Source organism: Pecten maximus, chromosome 18 (genome assembly GCF_902652985.1).
Source record: "Pecten maximus chromosome 18, xPecMax1.1, whole genome shotgun sequence".
In the NCBI taxonomy this organism is placed as follows: domain Eukaryota; kingdom Metazoa; phylum Mollusca; class Bivalvia; order Pectinida; family Pectinidae; genus Pecten; species Pecten maximus.
Window position 1 is genome coordinate 7,491,203 of NC_047032.1, and position 21,495 is coordinate 7,512,697.

Sequence of the window (21,495 nt, forward strand, 5' to 3'; positions counted from 1 at the left end):
ATTTTCCAACATTTTTAACAAAAATATCAGTCAAGATTTGCTACAACAAAACAGTTCCAACATTTTTTATACTTGCAACATAAAAATTCAACATTTTCAACAGAGACAATAAACGACATAAATACATAAATAAATATGTTTTTCTATAAACCTGAAATAAGTCAGCATTTTCAGTTCCCCAACCTGTAATTAGCAAGATCAGTTTTTTTTTCTTGAATTAATCAAGGCAGTATGATTGTAAATACATGTACATAATTTATCTGAAAAAAAAATCAGCTCTTTTCATGTTTTACCCCTGAACGTAATCCCTGCATTTCATAGAAGCGTATCATAACATAAATTCACCACAAAGTCTAGATATGATCAGCCTTTTTATAATTCACAAGTGAAAATAACCAATGCATTTGCTAGAAAGCATATATCACATTAATTCAACAATTAGAATCAAACACAATTAAGCTGAAATGCAAATGTATTACAGGAAACTTGGAACTCACTTGGAGAAGAGGTAAGAAAGGAATAAATTGATTAACCTTAAGTACATCATGTTTGCCAATGACAAATACATGTATGTAACACGCAATAACAAAATCTATTCTTTTTGACCATATCATTTAATTCACGTTTTATTGACTTAATTATTTTATTGTTTAGATTTCAGTGACCTATTGACCTAGTTATATACTTCTTAGTTTTCAAAGACCTTGACCTAATTTTTTCACTGTTCAGTTTTCAAAGACCCTGACCTAGTTTTTTCACTGTTTAGGTTTCAAAGACCTTTACCTAAAATATTCAGTTAAGTTTTCAATGACCTTGACCTATTCACTGTTTAGGCTTCAAACACCTTGGCCTAATCAATCACTGATAAGTTTTCAATGACCTTGACTTATTAATTGTTTAGCTTTCAAAGACCTTGACCTAATTTTTCACAGTTAAGTTTTCAAAGACCTTTTACTTATTTATCAACTGTTAAGGTTTCAATTATCTAGGTTACATTAACTGTTCATTTTTCAATAAACCAATCATTTACTACTTTGTCTTTACCTGGTAACCAACTAATTTCTTACTTTTTAGTTATGACCTTGACCTTTTTATAATGACCTAATTACTTGCAAATTAATTTCCAGCCAACTCATTTTTAAAGTTTTCATTAGCTCTGAATAAACATCACTTTACCTCAAATTCACTGATATACACATTCAAATACATATGAAGAATATATTTCAATCTTCTGATATTGTTTATCACAAAAATATACAATAAAATAATGAATCATATTATTTAACAATGGAACAATGAACTACCATAAATTGTGAGATGTGAAAATAAGCAATGCAAAATATACAAATGACACACCAAGATGATCACATCCAAGTCTATACAGACCTCACAATCAGTTATCTCTTAATTAAAAACTACACAAATATGATTTTTAATGCACTTAAATTTTATGACAAGACAAATTTTCAATTTCTACAGATTTGTGATTGATCAAATCTGCTTACTTTTACCAACAACAACAATGAAGATTCCCGACAAAATCATAATGAATGTATGAATTGATGAAAAGATAAAATATTGATGGTAAAAACATGAGAAACTCATTGTCAATAATATCATATATACAATACATATACCCACAACAGCCAGTACTGAGGGGCTCAATCTCCATAGAAAACGCCTCACAACAGCCCCTACTGAGGGGCTCAAACACCAGACAAAACACCTCACAACAGCCCCTACTGAGGGGCTCAAACACCAGACAAAACACCTCACAACAGCCCCTACTGAGGGCTCAAACACCAGACAAAACACCTCACAACAGCCTGTACTGAGGGGCTCAATCTCCAGACCAAAGTCTCACAACAGCCCCTACTGAGGGGCTCAATCTCCAGACAAATCACTTCACAACAGCCAGTACTGAGCGGCTCAATCTCCATAGAAAACGCCTCACAACAGCCCCTACTGAGGGGCTCAATCGCCAGACAAAACACCTCACAACAGCCCCTACTGAGGGCTCAAACACCAGACAAAACACCTCACAACAGCCTGTACTGAGGGGCTCAATCTCCAGACCAAAGTCTCACAACAGCCCCTACTGAGGGGCTCAATCTCCAGACAAATCACTTCACAACAGCCAGTACTGAGCGGCTCAATCTCCATAGAAAACGCCTCACAACAGCCCCTACTGAGGGGCTCAATCGCCAGACAAAACACCTCACAAAATCCCCTACTGAGGGGCTCAATCGCTAGACTAAATGCTTCACAACAGCATGTACTGAGGGGCTCAATCTCTAGAAAAAATGCCTCACAACAGCTAATTCTGAAGGGTACAATCTCCAAAGGAAACACCTCACAACAGCCCGTTCTGAGGGACTAAATCTCCGCAGAAAATGCCTCACAACAGCCCCTACTGAGCAGCTAAATCGCCAGACAAAATGCCTTACAACAACCCAGAGGGGCACAATCTCCAGACTAAATGCCTCACAACAGTCTGTACTGAGGGGCTCAATCTCCAGGCAAAATACCTCATAAAAGTCCTTAAGAATGGACTAAAAGACTGCTTGTTCTGCTTAGTTAAATATTTGTGGTAACAGCAGCAGCTCAGGATTGCCAGGAGTATGACTGAATAAGTATTAGGGCATAGTTTGTGTACAAGAGAATTTACCCTTTACAATAAATTTCTATCTTACATTAAACATATGATGAATGATGTGTATTTTACTGAGAAATACTGCCGACATTAATATCTTGTTGGACCAGCAATTAAGTAGGTAAGGTGTTCAGGTATTATAACATTTATCTTACAGCAACACAACAAAAACAGACAACAGTAACAGTTTTCTTTGAAAGACTGAAACATAAAAATTATCTCCCTTATACAGCAGACCAACACCAGTTATCTCCCTTAGAAAGCAGGTCAACAAGTTATCTCCCTTAGACAACATGTCGACACCAGTTACCTTAGACAGCAGGTCAACATCAGTTATCTCCCTTAGACAACATGTCAACAACAGTTATCTACCTTAGACAGCAGGCCAACACCAGTTATCTCCCTTAGACAACAGGCCAACAACTGTTACTTCCCTTAGATAGAAGGTAAATCCCTAGTTGTCTCCCTTAGATAGAAGGTAAATCCCTAGTTATCTCCCTTAGCATGCAAACACCAGTTACCTCCATTTAATTTCCAGCTAATTTCCTTGAGATGGCAGGTAAGTAACAGTTATCTCCCTTAGCAGCCATTTGTTATACATTAGCATATGGAAAAGGATGTCTTGCTTTAAATAGCTGTTGGCCTTTTACAATAAGTTGCCTCCATGTTACAAAAAGTATCTTAATAGAAACACACAAACAAGATTATTAATCAAATCTCTGCCCAAATTGACCATAGAAACATTTACATTTGACTTATAAAAAAGTTTACCTGAAGAATTTTGGCATAAAAAGGCAAAATTAATGAATTCCTTTTACAGATATGACCATGACTGGCAGTGCTACACATTGAACACAGGAAGTGCAGTATATCTATTGGCAATATGTACGCCAAAAAAAAAATCAAAAAATCTATGACTATGACAAATTATGCTGAATGCTGAAATTGACAAGAAACAAAAGCACCCTTGTAACAATAGCCTGTATCCATAGCTGTCTGCACCTGGTTAGTGTTTATAGCAAAAATTATACAGCGACCCCTACTTTTTACCATCAACAATGTATGGGTTGGTATCTAAGGATTCTAAACCAAGAAACTTTACTGAAGTATGTATGCATTTGATATTTTTAGTCAATATATTTATCTGAAATTCAAAATAAATGGAAGCTATCCCCCACTTTCGACTTTTTAAGTGCTACACATTGTTGGTATAGTTGAGTAGGAGCTAAATAGTTTTTTCTATAAATAGTAACCAGATGCATTTGTCAGTGTTGTAATGAGTGTTGATATAGTAGATACATTCCTGTGCAGCATTTGGCATTAAAGTGAAACCTTTCTCAACACGAGAACATGATACCTATTTTGATTTTAATGTCAACACTAGGATTTATGCTGTCAACACTACGTTGTACACAACGAACTGGTTTGGTTTTAGCTTAAAGGTTCTTAAAATTAATTCAAACCTCTTTTAAAATACAATTTAGAAAGAAAAAAAACGAAATTCAAGCACCTTGTTTGCTTTTGGCAAAACTAAGCAAATATATCTTACAAGACTATATCTAAGGACTAGAGAAAAAAATTGAATGGATATTGTTTGCAGTAATACTGTAGGCAATAATCACAAAGACTGCATCACCCTAAGAGTAGCTTCAATCATGTAGCAAAGTATCCATAGTTAATCTGTGTACTATATATAGAACTGGAAAATCCTTTCTTCAATAGTATCCATTGAAAATCTGTGTACTATATATAGCACAGGAAAACCCTTTATCTAATAGTATCCATAGATGATCTGTGTACTATATATAGAACAGGAAAACCCTTTATCTAATAGTATCCACAGATAATCTGTGTACTAAATATAGAACAGGAAAACCCTTTATCTAATAGTATCCACAGATAATCTTTGTACTATATATAGAACAGGAAAACCCACTTACTAAATTGTTCCCTAGCTACAAAATAGAAGCTCCCTCATCATGTCCAAGGTCATGTGGCGGGAATCACATTTGTGAAGTTTCGTGTCTTCCTTTGAAAACAACTTCACTCATGGTCATAGTGAAATAACAAAAAACAATTAAATTGGAGGTGAACATTTCCTAGTATACCAAATTCTGGTAAATATTCTTGGAGTATTTTGTTGAACATTTACGAAAAACATTTAGAGTATTAAGAAATTCTTATAATTAGAGAAAGATTAAAGAATGAAAATCAACATTTGAGATAAGTTAATTTACCTGACAACTACATATCCATCTTTTCAAAATTAAACATGGACTACGTTTGGCAAGACAACTAGTGATTCTTAAATCAAGCACCTTCAGTTAACAGATTAAAGGCAAAATAAAATTGCACCAAGTTGACTAGATTTGCCTTTGAAAATCAAAGTTCTCTAAACTACTACAAACTGACATAAAAAAAGGACTCAACATTTTACTTTATATAAATGCACTATCCCTGCTCCTCAACTCAAATATTGGCAAGACTGTTGTCACAAACGTATCACCAAAATATGCATACCTATCTCCAGCTTATTTCACTGTCTGACTTTCTGCAGAAAATCAGGGATCATCTATAATCAAATTATCAACAAATTCATAAACCCTGCAAAATTACTCGTTGACCAGCCCTGCATTATTAGATGATCAATCAACATTTATCACAATACAACAAGAAGTTTTTTCCTTTGAACACAAACTGAAGTTTTATGAAACGCATACAAAACATCAATGAATCACTTTTAAACAGCAAATTTGATACATAAACCTTCAATAACCTATAACTCAAAATGACGCATTTTATAGAATAATGAAAGATCTTTACAAACATTTTTAAAAGAACAGAATAAAATAGAAAAACCTTAAAATCTAAATGTGTTTATGTGTACTTATAAATTAAAGATGGGACATTTACAAATTGAACTGTATAGTAAATTATTTTGATCATGCAGTATACATACTACCGGTTCACTGACTAGACTTGGCATATTTTGTTGGTGGATTTGACCTATATTTTATGCCTAACAGATTGATTCAACCTATATTTTATGCCTAACATATGGATTTAATCTATATTCTATGTCTAACAGAGGGATTCGACCTATATTTTATGTCTAAGATGGATTTGACCTATATTTTATGTCTAACAGATGAATTTGACCTATATTTTATGTCTAACAGATGGATTTGACCTATATTTTATGTCTTATGGGTAGATTTGACCTATATCTATGTCTTTTTTTTATAACTACAGTATATATTTACATTTATTATTCCAACTTCCAAATACTGCATAGTTCTGTTGGCACCTTTTAAAAGTATGTACGTGAATTAGCATAGATGAGATTTTAATGACCAGCTATACTTGGCAAGACAGAATAATTTTACAATTGTAACAAAACTTTTGCATAATTGGGCAACGCTTTGTCAGAACTAAACCAAGCTACAATTGACTAGATTAATTTGGCAAGACAACATTGTAAACTTTAGCTATGGCGAAGCTAAAAGGAAGAAGCTAAATTTTACACATCAGCAGAAATCGTTAATAAATACATATTTTGAATTACAAGTTTACTTTATGTAAATGATATGGCTTGTGTTGATTGATTTTTATGGATAAAGTCATCACTTAAAATATGGACATATTGATAATTCGACACAACAATAAACAAAACAATAAATGTACACATTTCAATATAATGTTTGATATGCAGGCTGGAAATGTTGGAAAGAAACAATTGCATCACAATATTTTAATTATTATCTTTTAACAGAGACAGGAATTTATTTCTTTTTCATCAACACTTCTTGAAAATCTCAGCCAAAATTTAAAAAAAAAAAAAGGTTGTCAAAGTAGTGCTGCAATGGTAATCTGTGGGAAAATATATTGCGGTGGAAATATTACGGTTCGGTGAAGAATGGCCCAAAACCAGAATGGCGGCGAAGCGCTATTGTCGAGCGACTGCTTAGAATTGATTTTTAAGAACCACCTGCTTCATTTAAATAAAATATTAAGAAATATTTTGGATTCTATGTTACAAGAAATAGATAGTGTTTAATATATTTCATTGATTATTTGCAAAATAAATGTACTGTGATATGTATCGTATCGCGAGACATTTATCGTTATGTTTATCGTGATACGTATCATATCGTGACGGATGTGAATCATTGCAGCACTATGTCAAAGTCTTTCTTTTTCACAAGTATCAATTAGAAGAATCCAGTACTTGTTGGTTCTTTTTGCATTCAAAGTCATGATCGAGTAAATATCTCCTTCCCAGATCTAAATATACTGATATAAGTTGCTTCTGGATGTGGCATATGTGGTAAAACACTTCATTTTAATCAGATTCACAGCAAAAAATATAATTGTAACACCTGCGGAAATGTCAGGTGAAATAGTAAATAGTCGTTATCACACCTGTACACTTACCTCAGTTCACATAACTCACAATATATATGATATTATATTTACATCATCTCGTAAACTCAAATATCACAATTTGTTTTCACATTAAGTATGACCATGTTAATGATAGGAGTCGATAGCTCAACGTAGGTGTCACAATATCATATATTCACATACACAGTATCCACAAAGAGCAAACACACTATTTACACTGATCTTTGTTGATCTTCCTACATGCAAGTTGATACTATAACCATACATTTATATACACAAAAGTTCGCAAAAACAAAATACCTTCCACATCTGAAATCAGAAGTGTAGGCTTCATCCAAACATGAAAGTGTAAAACACAAAACACTAAATTTCTCATAACCTACAATCATACAGTTGACTCGAATGGTCTGGTTAATGAGAAGCTTGTCTCTGGGGTGTCCGAGTCACTGTCACTGTAGTGATTGTGGTCGTGTGTGTAGATGTTGCTACAATGGTCCACTGTCACCTGGGTGTGTGCTGGCATGCCGTTGTCATGACAACTGGACGTTTGGCTATGAGTACGTCGGTGCCAAGCCCTATGGTCATTGTCACGACTACCTTGACTTGACGTCCGATGATGTTTTGACCGTTGGTCATAATCCATATCCATTTTGTTAATGGAGTTCACAGAATTCATCATTTCACTGACCTGGAAAAAAAAACACACGATATTATTCTCTTCAATTTGTCACGGCTATCAAAATGAAAGAAGTGCTCCGAGATGTGAATGCTTGGGAAATTCTATCTGATTCATTTTAAATGTGACTGCACCATCAGTATCAACATCATTTAAATCTTTATAGTACTCAGATCAAAAGGATTAACACCAGTGGTTTATAAATGCTTACTGAGAGTGTAGGATTAACACCAGTGGTTTATAAATGCTTACTGAGAGTGTAGGATTAAGACCGGTGGTTTATAAATACTTACTGAGAGTGTGTTTTGCATATCCTGTTCATTTCGCTTCTTTATCAGAAACCACACAATCAGAAACAACGTAGCACCAAGCAGTTTCAGACCAGCTGATATGCCTGCAATAAAAAAAAGACATGAGACGAGGCAACTGGAAACAAAATTAAATCTTTATCATGTCAAACTTCCATCTCAGGACCAAATCTCATCTCCAATATCTGTCAATTCAACCAAAGGTCATCAAACACTGTAAATCCAACCAAAGGTCACACAACATTCTGTCAATTAACCAATTTTCTTAATTGTATATTGATTATTGGTTTTGACACTGATTTGCTTTTGAAATCTAAAATAATTAATCAAAGGCGATACACTCACCGACATATTTGTATCTAAACTGGACAATGTCATAGACAAGACAGGATCCATGGCGCCCGCACCTCTCCTTCCATAACAAACAGGCAGTGTCTATAGTATTACCAAACATGATCGGTGAGGGGATGTAGGCTGTAAAATAAAATCTTATCTTTATAATTATCAACTTTGTGAACATACCTTAAACTAGACAGTCAAGTAATAACAGAAACACAAATGTTAAAAGAAGACAATTTTTTACTTATGCTCTGGTTGGGTCTCAAACTTCTATAGTACAAAATTTCCTAACTAATTAATATCTAAAGCATTCTATATCTACTGCTCCATCTAATCCTTTATCAAAGCATAATACATTTATATAAAGTTCAGAATATATTGAAGTTCATCTACACACATCTATACACAGTATCACAACAAAAGTTATTTAAGGAATCAGAATTTTTACAGAGTATCTTCTCATCCCTTCATTATTTCTTATCTGAGAATGACATGTACTCCTTTTTCTTTGGAAAAAAACTTCTAAAAATAGCCCTACTCATTGACTGTTCCTAGGATATTCCTTAAACTTTTAAAAATAGCCCTACTTGTTGACTGTTCCTAGGATATCCCTTAAACTTCTAAAAATAGCCCTACTTGTTAACTGTTCCAGGGATCCTAGGATATTCCTTAAACTTCTAAAAATAGCCCTACTTGTTGACTGTTCCTTGAGAGGTGAGTGTTCCTAGGACATCCCTGAGAGTATGTGGAGGGGAGTGTTCCTTGGACATCCCCTGAGAGTATGTAGAGGTGAGTGTTCCCAGGACATCCCCTGAGAGTATGTGTAGGTGAGTGTTCCCAGGACATCCCCTGAGAGTACACTGTATGTAGAGGTGAGTGTTCCCAGGACATCCCCTGAGAGTATGTGGAGGTGAGTGTTCCCAGGATATCCCCTGAGAGCATGTAGAGGTGAGTGTTCCCAGGATCGATATCCCCAGAGAGTATGTGGAGGCGAGTGTTCCCAGGATATCCCCTGAGAGTATGTGGAGGCGAGTGTTCCCAGGATATCCCCTGAGAGTATGTGGAGGTGAGTGTTCCCAGGACATCCCCTGAGAGTATGTAGAGGTGAGTGTTCCCAGGACATCCCCTGAGAGTATGTAGAGGTGAGTGTTCCCAGGACATCCCCTGAGAGTATGTAGAGGTGAGTGTTCCCAGGATATCCCCGGAGAGTATGTAGAGGCGAGTGTTCCCAGGACATCCCCTGAGAGTATATAGAGGTGAGTGTTCCCAGGACATCCCCTGAGAGTATGTGGAGGCGAGTGTTCCCAGGACATCCCCTGAGAGTATGTGGAGGTGAATGTTCCCAGGACATCCCCTGAGAGTATGTGGAGGTGAGTGGTCCCAGGACATCCCCTGAGAGTATGTGGAGGTGAGTGTTCCCAGGACATCCCCTGAGAGTATGTAGAGGTGAGTGTTCCCAGGATATCCCCTGAGAGTATGTAGAGGTGAGTGGTCCCAGGACATCCCCTGAGAGTAAGTAGAGGCGAGTGGTCCCAGGACATCCCCTGAGAGTATGTGGAGTGTTCCCATGACATCCCCTGAGAGTATGTGGAGGTGAGTGTTCCCAGGATTGATATCCCCTGAGAGTATGTGGAGGTGAGTGGTCCCAGGATATCCCCTGAGAGTATGTGGAGGTGAGTGGTCCCAGGATATCCCCTGAGAGTATGTGGAGGTGAGTGTTCCCAGGACATCCCCTGAGAGTATGTAGAGGTGAGTGTTCCCAGGATATCCCCTGAGAGTATGTAGAGTTGAGTGGTCCCAGGATATCCCCTGAGAGTAAGTAGAGGCGAGTGGTCCCAGGACATCCCCTGAGAGCATATATAATTTCCAAATTTTACCTACCCTACACATGAAGACATTTTGTAATCTATTTACTTACCAAACAGCCTTAGTATCACAAACTGCATGCCGAGTGCAAAACATCTCTCTTCTTCATGAACCGACCTAAGTGTAACCATGAGGAGGGGCATCTGTGTACCAGCCACAGTGAATGTCACCCCTACTAGGAGAATGAGGAAGGGGAAGAGGTTCTGACAGGTAGATTTACACGGACCTTTGGTGGCCACAGGCGACATGATCACCTCGGGTGATATGCTGATATTGTCCATTATACAGGAACAGCCACTGAAATTCTGTAAAATGAGAACATTCAATCAGGGTATTCTAATACTTCATCAATGTAAGTTATCTCCTAATTCATTAATGTAAGTTTAATATCAAGTTAATATAATCAAGCTTTAAATGGACAATAAAGAAGGAAATACTCCAATGAATAATGAGATATTCTAAAACAAGTGATCTAGTGAATTATCTCATATGAAAGACTGTTCTCTATTTTCCCTCCTTCCTCTCAATCATTTGATAACATGGCGAAATCTACATATGAAGCCGAAGAAAGATCTAAGAATCTTCTGGCATATATCAATAACACATTTTAAATGTCAAAATATAAGATGGCCACCTATCCGCCATTTTGATTTTCAGATCCGACTCAAAATTGTGTGGGCACACAACTATGGAACAACTTGAACCAATATATGAAGATTGAGAAATATTCTTTCAGTACTTCAAGAAATAGCGATAACTATCTTCAACTGTCAAAATTAAAGATGGTTGCCTGTCAGCCATTTTATTTTCCCGATCAGACGCTAATTTGTGTGGGCACAGCAAGGGACCAAAGGGAACCTATATGTTGATTTTGAGAAATATTCCTCCAGTACTTCCCAAGAAATAGTGATGACAATCTTCTACTGTCAAAATCCAATCTGGCCAAGTGGCCATTTTGTTTTCTGGATCTGACTCAAAATAAAATAGGCTCAACTGGGGACCAAGGGGAACCAACATATGAACTTAAAGAAAATTGCTTCCAGTACTACTCAAAATACAGCGATAACAAGAATTGTTTACGGACAGGCAGAGAGACAGACAATGGACGAAGAGCGATTTGATTAGCCTAACTATCTGACGATGGTGATCAGATGGCGGGCTAAAAATGCACAAATAATAGAATACAAACAAAATATGGGAAGAAGTACCATAAGTTTTTCCTGCGGGGTGATGTAGCTATAGAACCGTGTACAGCCTGCGTGACACGGAGAGAAGTAAGTAATGCCGTTAATCCCACATATTGGCTCAAGGTCATTATTGGAACAGGCACAATCCATGTTACAGGACGACGTTAGATTTGTCTCAACATTTATCTGCTCCATCTCCGAGCTGTAACACATAAATATATCATTCTGAATGGTTACTACTTGTGTACACTCTCACTCATATAGAAAATTTAACATTTTATTACAGCTTCCCCAGAGAAATATCTAAAATTATTCATTCTATATTTTTCTAAAAATATAACATTTTACTACATTTTTACACGTGAAATATCTAAAATTATTCTTTCTATATTTTTCATCACTTTTTTCTGATTTCACCAAACAGAACACTGCTTACAAATGACAATGGGGAAAAACTAAGATTCACATATAGCTCTCCGTCAAGTTATATGACGTCATAACGCAAGATGGAATAAATAACGTCACAATTTGGCGTACATTTGTGAGCCGTTGTTGACAGGGGACTGAAATGAATTCTGGGAGAGATTGAGCTGCCTCGGTATATTTTGCTATCAAATGTATAAACAGCATATCTAACAGTATTTTCAGTAGTACCAAATACATTGCACTCGTGTAGCTGATATTTGATATTTTTAACACATGCTACACACTGGTGAAAAATATCAAAATATTACACACACTTGTGATCTGGTCTTATTGAAGACACTGTTGTTAGATATCCTCTATTTCTATCTCCAATCTGTAGCCTAAAAGGTTGATTTTTTTCACTTTTAAATTTTTTTCATTTCCTCTCTTCCTTTGCATTTTACATAATATTACATATACAACATAGTATACTTACATAATAGATGCTTCAGGAGTGAAGCTATAATGAGCGCTTGATAAAGTAATATATTATTGGTCGGTCGACACTGTGTCGTATATATACATATACATACATGAATATCATTAAAATTCTGTAATAGAAACTAATTATGTTAGCATGAAATATTAAAAAAAAAAAAAAATATATTAAATTACTCCTCTAATTTACACTGTTGCTGGACAGAAATTCCAAATTTTTACCCTGTGGCAATTTCTGACAATGGCCAGGGAAAATACTGCATACCTCAAATACACATATATTACAAGGCAATGAGCTAAGAAACTTACCTATTAAAGTAAGCGCTATAGGGATAGGTGGCACCAGCTATCTTAAGGTTTTCGCATCCAAGGACAAAGAATGATATGAAACCCATAAAAGCTAAAATATCCAACACAAGCGCAAGCTGGACTGCACCTGTGGAAAAGTAGATATGAAATGATAACAGCATTTGTCTTTGATCAGTGTGTTATATGGTGATATCATAATGGTCCATTATTTCTCAATTCCCATTGGCTAAAACATGATCACATGGAAGTTACTATTTTGAGCTATTGACTTGATGTTTTTATTTTTAGAAATACTGAGTCCATATTGTGTTTATGACATCATGAGCATTGTGTCGTCACATTGCCCAAATGTCAATTTCCTTTGATTTGCCCTTGGTCAATATTTGATTCTACCAGGTCGATATGTACACCATATTGACCTCCCCAAATGTCCATAACTGATAAATATATTTACAACTGCCACTGTTTCTATGTATTGAGAGTCTAATAAAATAACATGACAACTGTGAAAATGTTGTAATAAATGAAATGTTACAATTGAATGTGAATAAAATAATTCTATTGTCATGGAAAAAGTGGGTGGAGTTTAGTTTTCTGTCAAGAGCTTAAACTTGACTGAAAATAATCTTTACTATAGATTATAGATGCGGTGAAGGTGACCAGACTTTATAAATATTGTTATTATTAAAAGAAAATATTGTAAAATATAAGCATTAAACATTATTTTGTTTCGTTCATGAGATCATAAACCTAATGGAGCGATCATTCAAAAATTAGAAAAAGTTAACCCTTATATACATGCAATAGTTCCCTACACTTTACTATGTGAGATTTCATTAATTCAAAAAGATGTTGTAAAATAAGAGGTTTTTTATGTTGATGAAAACTGGATATATATACCAATCAATATACGTTAGAATCAAAGTGTTGAGGTCACTTATAATTACTGTGCATGAGGGATTGAAATACAGGAGAAAAGCGAATATTATATAAATATAAAACGGCATGTAATAAGAAGGTTTTTTTTTATTGTTTTTTAAGTGCATTCCTGAATGTTTTACTAATGATTATCCTATGTCATTTTAAGAAATTTTATTTACTTTTAAAAAGGCTATGGTTGCGTCGTGATGAACACGCAGTGAAGAATTACATTTCTAGATCTCACTTGAATTGGCATACTATGATTAAGTTTAATTCTTAGATGGATTAATCTGCAATGTCCATCATGTTTCTTGATATTAAAACCATATCACGATTCCCTATATACAAGATTCCCGTGAATTACTCTCCCATTTTATTTTTTAGTTTTTAAATTGTACTCAATTTGCTGGGTTTTTTTCTCTTTGTGTAATAACTGATCTTTATCCTGATTAGAGATCTGACAACTTTCATTAGAAGAAACTCATCTCGGAAATTTAATTGACTGATTTGAAACATGCAACCTCTTAATTTATAGCTATCAGAATCTCTGTTGCTGAAACAAGCTAATGTTAGGGTTTCGTTTCATAATCACTTCAACCAACTCGACCAGCACAGCCATTTTGGGGTGACTATTTTAATTGTGGCCTATTTCTCGGAAATGACAAACCAATTGGAAGTATTCGCAGCAGAGGGCCATTTTTATCAACCCAAGAGCTCCAGGTGACTTTCCATCGTCTCATCAACTAGAGTGTATATGAGTTACCTCCCCTTGCACAAACATGGAAGTAAGTGTAATAATTTGCACAGAAAATAGTTCGGAATACCCAGGGAAAAAACAGGTCATTGCGTACAATTTAAGCTGATTTTCTATAATTTATTTAAATTCAACAAATGTCTTCAAACATATAAAAGCGTGAATCATATTACTTAATCACAAACAAAAACTTCGCGGAAGGAGACAAGAGTGTCTAGTGTACATGTGTTGTTAGCGTTTTTTGGGAAAAATTATTTCTGGTCCTATCCTGAACTCATCACTGACATTTTGATTCCCCAGAGAGTTCCAAATGAATTTCTTCGAGCGAAATTTGGCAATGACCGCTTAAGGTTGCTGTTTCACAGCACCTAAAAATTCATGATAAATAAACAAACTACAAAATTAATATTCATGTGTCTTTATGATCTAAAGTAAACCTTTCGATGAGTTGAAATATGGTTGAATTAGAAAGGATTCGAGCAACATGTGGCCTACCAAAATGTCACTGGCATAATCAGAGACCTATGTTTTGGTCGTAATTGGAAATGTTAATTACCAGTAAAACTCACAACCTACCTTTTGGTCGTAACTGGAAACGTTTGAGAATAAACCCGCCTACTAAAATACCGACCACTGCTCCTGGTATGCCGATACCTCCTACAAAACAAAAGATCATTTCAACAACAGTCTCATAACCAACATGAAATCACATAGATGTCATCATAATTTACATTTTCAAACTAGAACTGTCGCCAGGATGGCTGACTAATACCCCCGTAATCTGCACGAGTCAATGGTGAATTGGAACTCTTAATTAGAGGCTAACTAAGATAACCCAGTAATATAGTGACCAGTTGCCATAGCAACCATAATTTTGAGGAAAAGAAAGTGAGATGCACATCTACACATGGTCCTCTATATTTGTATGAAGTTTCATTGAAATCAGCCCTTCGTCTTTAGAAGGAGTTGTCCGGACAAACTTAAAAGTTATGGTTCTTATCAGAAAACCTGTTTATAGTGACCAGTTGTCATAGCAACCATAATTTTGAGTGAAAGAAAGTGGCATGCACATCTACACATAATCATTAATATGTGTGTGAAGTTTCATTGAAATCAGCCCATCGGTTTAGGAGGAGTTGTCCGGACAATATGTGTCTACAGACAGACGGACGGACGGACAGACAACCTGATTCCAGTATACCCCCTAACTTCGTTGCGGGGGTATAATAAGTTCATAGCAGGTTTAGTTTGGTTTATATTGTTAACGTCCAATTAACAGCCAGGGTCATTTAAGGATGTGCCAGGTTTTGGAGTTGGAGGAAAGCCAGAGTACCCAGAGAAAAACCACCGACTTAGTCAGTACCTGACAACTGCCCCACGTATGTTTCGAACTCGCAACCCAGTGGTGGAGGGCTAGTGATAAAGTGTTGGGACACCTTAACCGCTCGGCCACTGTGGCCCCTCATAGCAGGACAACAATCATAAATGGAATACAATGGATCGTTCCCTGTTCCCTATATAGCTTAAGTGAATTTTTCGGAATTTCAATGATTAAAATTCCAAAAGTATTGGAAAAAACCTTACTGCCTTACAATTTATCGCATTCTCATAATCGTTACTCACCATTTTTCGATCTAATGACCTTTTGAAAGTGTTGATGGGCCGTTAAGAATTTACAACTAACTTTTTTAACAAGTATATATATACCGTAAAAACTGTGCACAGTTTTTTTGTACTGAAATAAAGTTTAAAGTTTGGGGTGTGCAAATTATACCGGTAGTTAAAGTATATTGAGTCTTAAAAATATTGAAAATTATAATTCATTTGAGATGAGAGTAATGAATTTGCAGCAGTATAACCATGATATACCATTCATACTAATTTGTAAATAAAGCCTGAACAACAACGTACTGTAAATCACTTATATTTCGCGAGTACATAATTTCGTGAACTCACCTCATTTGACTTATTAGTGAATACAGAATTGCGAATTCTGATCTCAAAATGACTTTAAATTCGCGAATGAGGTTAACAGGTCGGCGATACTTCCATGTAGAGAGTGAAGTGAGTTGTTTTCAATGTAAATAAAGCTTTCATGCCTGTTCATATGTAGTGTTTTGTGATATAAAATTACAATCTGATATAAGTATATAATTTATCATTCTATTATTAATTTAACGGCAATGTCTGTTCACCAAGTGGTGAAATTCAAGGACTTCTGGTGTCTGTGGGAAGCATGTCGATATTCCGTGAATTATGTTATATATATACTTTGCCAATAAAACTTATTTTGTGTGATCAGTGCAACCACAATATACCACCATAGATTTCCAAACATAGCGGACAGATGTGGTGACATGTAAATATCCTAGTAACTAGGGGTGAAACAGTATACTTTCAGCGAGGTTAGGTACATATTGCGTTATAGTGTTGACGGTTCAGTTTATCATAAGATATATAAACCAAAATACAAATAGTTGAAAAGCTGACGTTGAATATATGTAAAACAAATTCGGCAAGTAGCTGCTGTCACATCCTTTATCGGAATCCAAAATGTTTCTATACGAAAGATCGATAGGAAGCCGGGGAATCTCTCAACACTAGCGCCATTTTCCCATCAAAATATTGGTTGTAATATTGGTTGTACATAACAATCCCTTTAAGATTACAACACTGACACTCTAAAAATTTTAAATTGTGAAAATTTCAGAATTATTTTATTGTCTATTTCAGCTACATTTTAGGTATAACCGAACCGAAAGAAAAGTATTGTGGTTCAGTTACACCGTGGTAAACAGTTTCACCCCTACTAATTACCAAAGAATACTTCAAAATATACCAGAAAGCTGCAGACATATAATAAGTATCTCTAGATGTAATGTATTTACCTGTAAATAAATTAGCTACAGACTTGGACGTCCCAAACTGAGTCTCCAGGTACTTGGGAAGGAAGACGACAAATCCACTGACGATGGATATCTCACAGCAGATCCCAAGGCAAGTGATCAGGTAGATCTTATTGGTCAGTAAGTTAAGGATGGAGCGTGGAATGTCTGTCAAACACATAACATAAACATAATCAAATGGTGGATTACCTCCCTTCCTTAAAATACTAGTCGGGTGAGGTAACAGTACGACACACAGAATAAAGCATATGACGGATTATCTCCACTTAGGAAAAAGTACATTTAGTCGGGCGATCGAGTGACTTGGTGGATTACCTCCCCTCAACAGGCATGGTGTCTGCATATGCAGAAATTCTGAGAGTGAATTATCTCCCTTTATTAAATGGCACTCAACAATTTCAACTTGGTAATTAAATACTTCAAACCATCTATATATACAGCCCGATTATAGATAAAGTCACATGAACACTTAATTGAAATATTTCATTTACCACAATATCTTTAAAATTATTGAAATTTATTTAACACACGAAAAAGCATATTTCTTACATACACACCGGTGAATTGTGACAAGGTGTGATCGGTAATCAAGCTGAGTGAATTCACTTGTTTAAACAAAGATGTGCGTGAATAGCTATATACGCGGATGAAAAGATATATACTGGGATGAATAGATATATACCTGGACCACTAGTTATATATCCAGATTAACAGTTATATACCCAGATTAATAGTTATATACCCAGATTAATAGTGTAGTTATATACCCAGATTAACAGTTATATACCCAGATTAACAGTTAAATACCCAGATTAACAGTTATATACCCAGATTAATAGTTATATACCCAGATTAACAGTTATATACCCAGATTAACAGTTATATACCCAGATTAATAGTTATATACCCAGATTAACAGTTATATACCCAGATTAACAGTTATATACCCAGATTAATAGTTATATATCCAGATTAATAGTTATATACCCAGATTAACAGTTATATACTCAGATTAACAGTTATATACCCAGATTAATAGTTATATATCCAGATTAACAGTTATATACCCAGATTAACAGTTATATACCCAGATTAATAGTTATATACCCAGATTAATAGTTATATACCCAGATTAACAGTTATATACCCAGATTAACAGTTATATACCCAGATTAATAGTTATATACCCAGATTAATAGTTATATACCCAGATTAACAGTTATATACCCAGATTAATAGTTATATACCCAGATTAACAGTTATATACCCAGATTAATAGTTATATACCCAGATTAATAGTTATATACCCAGATTAATAGTTATATACTCAGATTAATAGTTAAATTCCTTAGGATATATGATTTCAATTTAATAATAATTATTACTTATAAATAAGATAATTATATAGTTAGTTCATAATATATTAACAAGACATTTATCACAAAAGATACATCAAGAAAACACCTCTCCCTTCCCACCTAAGCTACAAAAATACAAAATTTACCACTTTTTTTTTGACAACACAGTATACAGGATAAATACATATAGAGTTTTAGTATAAAGTAATTAGTTATATATATGTCCAGGTCCAAATAGGGTGCCCCAAGGGGGGTATAGTAAATCTAAGCAAGCAACCCAATATATGGTGTACCAGCAAAAGCGAAACATGGTAAAGCACAGTAGATATTTGTTATTGGGTAACGAAAATAAACTACATTATAGTATGTATGTTATCAGTACCAACAGATCAAAATTACGCATAATCAACAGCCTGAAGATCAACTTTATCCTACACTACATCATACAGGATGAAGTTTTTAACTTTAATTTGTACCCATGTAAGGTGCTTCTTAGTATAAATTACTTACTGTCCATTTAAAAATATTATATCTAGTTTACTGTAAATTGTTAAAATATTATATTGACTTACTGTCCATTTAAAAATATTATATCTAGTTTAGTTACTGTCCATATAAAAATATTACATCTAGTTTACTGTAAATTGTTAAAATATTATATTGACTTACTGTCCATTTAAAAATATTATATCTAGTTTAGTTACTGTCCATATAAAAATTTTATATTCAGTTTAGTTACTGTCCATATAAAAATATTATATCTAGTTTAGTTACTGTCCATATAAAAATATTATATCTAGTTTACTTACTGTCCATATAAAAATATCATATTTAGTTTACTTACTGTCCATATAAAAATATTAGATTAACTTACTATCCATATAAAAATTTTATATTCAGTTTTCTTACTGTCCATATAAAAATATTATATCTAGTTTACTTACTGTCCATAGAAAAATATTATATTTAGTTTACTTTCTGTCCATATAAAAAAATTATATTTAGTTTACTTTCTGTCCATATAAAAATATTAGATTGACTTACTATCCATATAAAAATTTTATATTCAGTTTTCTTACTGTCCATATAAAAATATTATATCTAGTTTACTTACTGTCCATAGAAAAATATTATATTTAGTTTACTTTCTGTCCATATAAAAAAATTATATTTAGTTTACTTTCTGTCCATATAAAAATATTAGATTGACTTACTGTCCATATAAAAATATTATGTAAATTTAGCTTACTTACTGTCAATTTTAAAAATACTATATTTAGTTTATTAAGATATTTGACATTCAACACTTAACCTATTATGTCTGCTGTCTGTTCCAAAAAATGTGGAAGTGTAACAGAGGTTGTCTCCCTTTTACCAACTCTGTAGCACCATATTAAAATTTTGAATGTATTCATTTCTAGAGCCTCAAGTGTAAAATAGAACACATGTATTAAAATCATACATATTCGTCATTTTTTCATCCTCATATTTTTTTCTCATTTTTTAGGGGAGGGAGATTAAGTTGAATTATCACTCTTTCATTTAATTTCACTTAACACCGTGCTGTTTTTGTTCCCTTGTATTTTATTTAAAAGTTTGATACATATATATATAAATATATATATATAATAGAATAAAAAGTTAAACACAGATCTGCTGTCTCCCTAGTACTTTCACAGCTACATTGTGCCGCTCTTCAGGGCACGATGTAGCCCCGAAAGTACTACGGAGACAGCAGATCTGTGTTTGACTTTTATTCTATTTTTATGTACCATCACATGGACACTTTAACTTTATTCTATATATATGAATTATGTTCAATTTCATGACAACAAAGGTCTACTATCCCTCCAGCCCGTGCAGAAGACAAACGTCCCACCAACACTCGTGCACCATGAGCGCCAGTGAAGATTACGATCCTTACGTTTTACCTCATGCACGGCACCTTTACCAATATACTCATACTGGTGATTTTTACAATCTGAAAATCAAAAGAGTTCACAAATGTAGCCTTATATCACCGAGATACAAGAGTTCATTCATCAATCCAGTTTTGACAACGACAGCATTATAGACCCAAGAGTTATGTCCCTTAGCTTTAGAAATGTGATACGGTGCAACTTCCCAAAATTGATCCTTCTCAAAACCGAAAGCCCCTTGATACGGATGAAATGGTGATAAAAGGAACTTATCCTTCTTTTTTAAAGTAATAAAAAAACTTCCCAATACTGATATCGATACCTCTGAATTCCACATAACGAAATGAGAAAATTAACACCCGAGGCGGTTTTCTCATAAGCTTTGTCTATGGGCATACACCTGAAGTAGCTAAACTGTTGTTGAGCACATACCAGAAGAGGGGTTATTTAAGCAATAAACTGCCTAGATGCGGCAGACCTACTGGTATAACTGCCACATGTGTCACAGACAAACAATCATGGGCGCCCATGATTGTTTGTCTGTGACACATGTGGCAGTTATACCAGTAGGTCTGCCGCATCTAGGCAGTTTATCGCTTATATTTACGTTCTATTAATGAATCGCAAAAATATTCAGAATTTATTAAAATCTCATGTCAATGTGACTTTACAATGTATGGCGGCCATCTTTGTTTACATTTTTTGCAAGTGAGATATTCATACGCCCTCAGGGCAACTTCAGTTATACTCTCATAGATGAAGCTGCTTTTGGTAGGGATTTACTAGTAATATATAAGGGCATTGCCACACCAAATGTAAATATTATGATTTAATCTTTTACTTATATAATCAACACGATAAAGGCGAAAAGATGCCAAATCGCCATGTATTATCAAAGCGGTATAGTCTGTTTACCTGTTGAAAACAAGTAGAGCTAGAAAAACAGAGTTTCTAATCTAATTAGCATGAGGCCCAAATGGGTTATTTTTGCA

General features: G+C 34.7%; 1 protein-coding gene across 1 annotated transcript in view; it reads right to left on the minus strand.

The window, feature by feature from the left end:
• Positions 1-683: 683 nt before the first annotated feature.
• The window catches only part of LOC117316114 (solute carrier organic anion transporter family member 5A1-like), a 49,273-nt gene continuing 28,461 nt past the window's right edge, over positions 684-21,495 (minus strand). Inside the window, 8 exon segments of the mRNA XM_033870609.1 lie at positions 684-7,745; positions 8,027-8,127; positions 8,387-8,515; positions 10,299-10,551; positions 11,455-11,635; positions 12,646-12,772; positions 14,897-14,977; positions 17,209-17,373. Of these exon segments, the coding sequence (XP_033726500.1) occupies positions 7,443-7,745; positions 8,027-8,127; positions 8,387-8,515; positions 10,299-10,551; positions 11,455-11,635; positions 12,646-12,772; positions 14,897-14,977; positions 17,209-17,373 (1,340 nt within the window). The 3' untranslated portion in view covers positions 684-7,442.